The sequence below is a fragment of the Anopheles aquasalis genome, chromosome 3, assembly GCF_943734665.1.
Source record: "Anopheles aquasalis chromosome 3, idAnoAquaMG_Q_19, whole genome shotgun sequence".
Classification (NCBI taxonomy): Eukaryota; Metazoa; Arthropoda; class Insecta; order Diptera; family Culicidae; genus Anopheles; species Anopheles aquasalis.
This window is the reverse complement of record NC_064878.1, coordinates 33,560,210-33,565,552: the sequence shown is the minus strand read 5'-3', so window position 1 is coordinate 33,565,552 and position 5,343 is coordinate 33,560,210. Positions and strand designations below refer to the sequence as shown.

Sequence of the window (5,343 nt, the reverse complement as noted above, 5' to 3'; positions counted from 1 at the left end):
GCGATTTTTTTATGCAATATTATTTACATAATTGCGATGGATAGTAGGATTTGGGCAGCAAGCAACAATAGAATGCAGGAGTTGGTTTGAAATACGAGATAGAGCCGCAGGTTGAGTTTATCGGAAGCTTTAGCGCCCCTGTCATATTCTTGTTGCGCACTTTGACTCATCTATCCATGACGAGGGGCCCACTGACAACCCACAAACAAAGATCTTTCAATATTTCAAATTCATTCATCACGCTGGTAACAACAATAACTTTAATCATTGATCTATTCCCAGCATATGTGTCCACTATCGAGTTATCCACAGCAGCTATCCTAGTGCGACGTATATTTACTCATTAGTACATTGATAATAATCTCATTGATACAATAATGCCTGTCCGTCTGACCACCATGACGAAAATAACAATAACACTCGAACATTCGATATTGGACAAAAGAGAATCTTCACACCGTAGTGTAATACCCAATCTAAGTTCGATTGATAATCGTCTGTGCACCCCTTCAACAGATCGGAACTGGCAATCGTAAGCTGCTATACAGACCGAAATATGATGCACGAAGATCATTATTGGTTTCATGCTTATCATCGTCTCTCCATAATCGATATGACTTCGGAAGATTTTTCAAAGCATGCTATAAAGCTACATCTGTTTATTGATAATCTGCTTAGTAAGAATTCATATAAAAAGTAACTGAAAAAACCGAAATTTGAAAAACATGAGGACACATGTAAGCAGATATTTAGATGAAGATTGGAATTATATTACATGTATAAATTTTACAATTATAGTTCATGTGAAGATTATTAACCAATAAACCAAAGTATATACACGTTTAACTTTGCGTTTTAAACATAGGGTTTGTCGCTCCTTATACAGTGCCCGGCACAAATGTGATCCACTAACGACTATGATCTAAATTGCTTCGATTATGGTAACAATTATGTGTATATTTTTATCTTGTAGAAGAAAGCCTGTAGTTTGTTGTGGCATATGATTTTATGAATTTGCATTCAGTATAAATCAGTAAATTGAATTTGAAGTTAGACACAAAAAAACCACTTCATGGTTTCAATGCGTAACTTAAAGAAAAGTTATTTAATGAGACATTTGCAAGTTATATGGCTTCCTCTCTTCTTAAATAGTGTTCTCTCTTCTTAACCCAAACTGCACCATACATCATTAAGTCCTTCATAATAAATAATTGATTGTAGGTTACACTCAATATGTACAGCTTGACGTCTAAAATAGTTCAGATTCATTGTAGAGTGTGAAATGAGGCTCTGGACGGGCCATTTCATTACTTTAAATTGATTCAACCGAACGATAAATGGGTTTTTTGCACCACATTGTTTGAATCACCTATTTTCCAGACTCAATTTTAAGACTTATTCATCCAAAAGCGTTTCAAAAACATCAAAATACTCAACTGTGGTCGTAGTTCTTTGAATTTGAGCATATGTTTCCTTACCAAACTACGAGAAACTACCGCAAAGTATGACATTCCCTTTCCCGTGAGTCATTGATTTTTGCTTGGTTGTGTATAGGATAGCTTCATCGCTTTCGGGCACTGTGGCTGGTGGCTAAAAACCAGTTTTGGCCGAAGGCCTCAAATTTAGATTCATTGAACCAAACAATACATTTCTAAACTTAAAGCGACTTGAAACATTTTGTTTTCGTGAAGTTCGTCTTGTTTTTCTTTTCTGCTTGCTCAATAAGGTACTTTTTCTTAGTGAAATAACTTTTTAACCCATAGTTAGAAATGCCGCAATTTTTTTACGGTTAGAAATCGATACTTATAACATTTCTCGAAGTAGGGAGAAGGTGATTCAAGAGTGTTTTCATTTTTCATGGATAGTTTTATTGTACTTGCGTAAATATGGTTGCCGCTTGGCTCATCCACAAACGGTCCATAGTTTAAATATTTTTATACTATTCCCTGTACGACTTATCGATTAATTCCGTACTTTTTAGTTATTCTACCGCTCTGTATAACCTGTTTAAAAACCCCGAATGTGAAGATTACAAACAGGAAAGGTATTTTTTAACACACCTTTTAGGATTTCCGGTACTTTTACTCCCAAACAATGACTTCAATCAACATTTAACTATTTTTACAACTAATAACAAATAAAAATCCAACAGCATGATAAGCGAGAAGTAGATCAGTTGAAAAATAATAATTTTAGGACTTGTTGGTTTTTTTTTTGTGTGTCATACCCTACACTGGAGATTCTATCTTGAAATTCAATTTACTGATTTAAATAAATTCATAAAATCATATGCCTAAATAAACTACAGGCTTTCTTCTACAAGATAAAAATATACACATAATTGTTACATGCGGAATCGTAACCATTTCGAAGGAATGTAGATCATAGTCGTTAGTGAATTTTTATTTGTACCGGGCGGGAACTGTTTTCCATCTTAATTTTTTTTTTTTTGTAACGTGAGGCTATCATTATGAAACACCTCATTTTTGGATTTTTGGCTCCCAAATCCACAACTTTTAATTTTTTTTCAAAATTCAAACGGCATACATCTTTTAACGATGAAAGGAACATTTACAGCATTTTAAATTATTTTTGGGGAAATCGAAAAAATAGGGTGAGGCTATCATTATGAAACATTGTGGAGTATTCAACATGCATAGTCGCACATCAGGGCGGTTCGTATTGCGTGGTGTTTCAGTCTACGCTTTCAGTGTCCGATTTGTCTCATCTAACTCACTCCGAGATGGATTTTTCCAGCAGCTGTTTGGGAATTTCTCCTCTGAAAGTGTTGATAACTTAAATGGATCCGCTTATGAAAAGAAATATGTGATAGGTATGGCTCCATCCCTAACAATTGCAGAAGCAGCAAATGCTTCGTTGTCCATGGATTAGGAATCTTCTAGTACGCTCCCGGAAGAAGACAACACGCAAGACCAAAACTGTTTCAGAATTGTAAGGCACGAATACACAGGCAACGACAACGTACTGGAGTTTGGGGATGTCTCTGTAAACACCGTAAAATAGGTAAGTATGTTAACCCTAGTCGACAGCCCTATTTTAAAACCTTATTCCGCAGTCCCGGGTCTGGCCAGACCCGTATGCTTTTACATGTGTTTGCATACAAAATGCATACGAGTTTTCGAGCATACAAAGCGAGACGACGAGATATTGCATACGAGTGTATTTTTAAAAAGTCCTTTTTTCGTCCTTTTGCCAGGGGTTAAAGATAAAAACTAAAAGATTGTTCGATAGAAAATAAAATTTTAGGAGGGTACCCGGAAACTCATGTCTCTATGTTGATTAGAAATGAGTTAAAACAACGATCGAAAATGCTCCGGGTCTGGCCAGACCCGGGACTGTGGATTAAGGTTAACGATTTCGGCCGTTGTAAATCGGCAGTAGTTAAACTGCAGTTAGCCGCCGGTTTTTCTAATAATATGAATGATCAAGCGAAGAGTCCGGTAGAAGATGTGGCAATTTAGCGCTAATCCAAAAACTACGAAACGAGGTGAATCACCATGTTAACGTCCTTACAATTCGATTGTCACACGATGACTTTGATTGAAAATAACATCCAAATGATAATCAGCCCGGTAAATATGGAACCGGTGAAGCACCGCAGCACCCATGGATGCATGGATGATCACTACTACAAAATGTAAATTTCATCATAGAGCGAGCCACCAGACCGACGTTCCTTTTTCACGCCGATTGTTTCAGTCGTGTTTGGAAGTCCACCGGAAAGACATCGTCTCTCAGCGAGTGAACATAGTTACTGTAGCTGGCAAGTCATGCTGCATCATCAACGATCCATGTTGCTAGTGGCCGTTCTGTTTAGTGTGCTTCTGGTGTTTGGTCCGATAATAAGGCCTGTTGCCGCCGAAAAGGAGGCTAGCGAGGGATTTTTCGCCCAACTATGGGATTCTATCTTTGGATCGAAGTCAAACGAGACTTGCAAGAATTGCACAGTATCTACGGTTCCCACAGACAAGAATGATTCCAGTGTTCCAGAACTAATAAGCGAAACATCAGTTCGCCTAAACGTATCGACTAGCACAGAAACGACCACTACTTTGCTTACAATGGATTCTGTTGCGACACATCCGAAGGGGACATTACTCGCAGATGACAAAATCGTCTCTGCATCTGCTGGGAATGGTGAGAATGTATCGAACACGACTATCACTAGTACAACTGCTATGTCCAAGGAAAGCAATAGTACTGCTATAGATTCAAAACTATCCGATTCTGCGACAGAGAAAAGTGCCACCTCGATTGCAACATCGACGATTGCAACTCAATCCCCCAAAACAGGCATATAAGATTTGCAATAGTTAGTTGAGTTAGGCTTTTCTGATAATCGTTCGACGAACTTTTTTTGTTTAAAAATAAAGAATAGCTGCCTACGATGATAAGAACTGTCTATCTGTTGAATCTCCTAACATATGCTTTAGAGAAAAATGGAAATGAAACCCAATAAACTGGATCTGTAAAGAAAAAACCTAAGTACTGCCTGGAAATAACATAGGGGTTTATGATACCGCCAACCGAAAATTACATAACATTGTGTTTAAATATTCACAATATACATATGCGTACGAGTGCGAATTTATTAAGGTGCATATGATGGTGGGGCGGATCGCCTAATTTGGGAAGGTGGGAGGGGTGAAAAAATTACGTTTAAACAGTTAAAAAGCGGATCAGTAGCTCAACGTGAGTTGGGGGGTCTTCTATTTCAGTCTTTTACCAATTCTAGAGAAAGGAACATTATTGTATGGATGTGTTCATTTTCTAGAATCTAGCCGTAGATCGAGCGACTGCGTCCAGATTATAAGAATCTAGCGAAAAATGTATGTAATCCTAGAAAAAGATTCTAGAGAATGAGCTGTCACTTCATACAAATCTTTCATATAACACTAGATTCTACGATTAGATTCTTATAATCTGGACGGAGAGTTAGAATTTTTTTAAAATTTGCATAGGTTTTTGTATAAAAAAAACATTATCATCATCACCCCCGTTGACAACGAACATTTTCTCGCTCCTGTTAACAGGAACGCGCGCCAACCAAATTCTCTCCTGTTAGTCTATTATCAGGAAGGAATTCGAGTCGAGTTCCGGAGCTCCTGTTAAAAGACTAACAGGAGAGAATTTGTATGGTGCCCGCTCCTGTTAACCCCTAACAGGAGCGAGAAAATGTTCTGTGTCAACGGGGACATAACCTTACGACACTTTCAAGCTTATACAAGGCAAATAAACTGCGACAAAATAAAATGCGACATATTTTTTTCATTTTTGTTTGAATGTTATTGAGTGAAACCAAAAAATGAAGTAAGAACGAGA

At 37.5% G+C, this 5,343-nt stretch overlaps 1 protein-coding gene across 1 annotated transcript; it reads left to right on the top strand.

The window, feature by feature from the left end:
* The first annotated feature begins 3,551 nt into the window (after positions 1–3,551).
* Positions 3,552–4,499, top strand: LOC126576592 (uncharacterized). Its single transcript, XM_050237900.1, has 2 exons — positions 3,552–3,593; positions 3,675–4,499. Exons 1-2 carry the CDS (start codon positions 3,552–3,554, stop codon positions 4,320–4,322), a joined length of 690 nt encoding a protein of 229 aa, XP_050093857.1. The 3' UTR covers positions 4,323–4,499.
* Positions 4,500–5,343: the final 844 nt, after the last annotated feature.

Excerpts from the sequence above, each read along its gene's own strand:
- LOC126576592 (XM_050237900.1), top strand. The coding sequence starts at position 3,552 with ATGACTTTGATTGAAAATAACATCCAAATGATAATCAGCCCG. Across the intron at positions 3,594-3,674 it reads TCCAAATGATAATCAGCCCG|AGCGAGCCACCAGACCGACG; the intron begins GTAAATATGGAA and ends ATTTCATCATAG.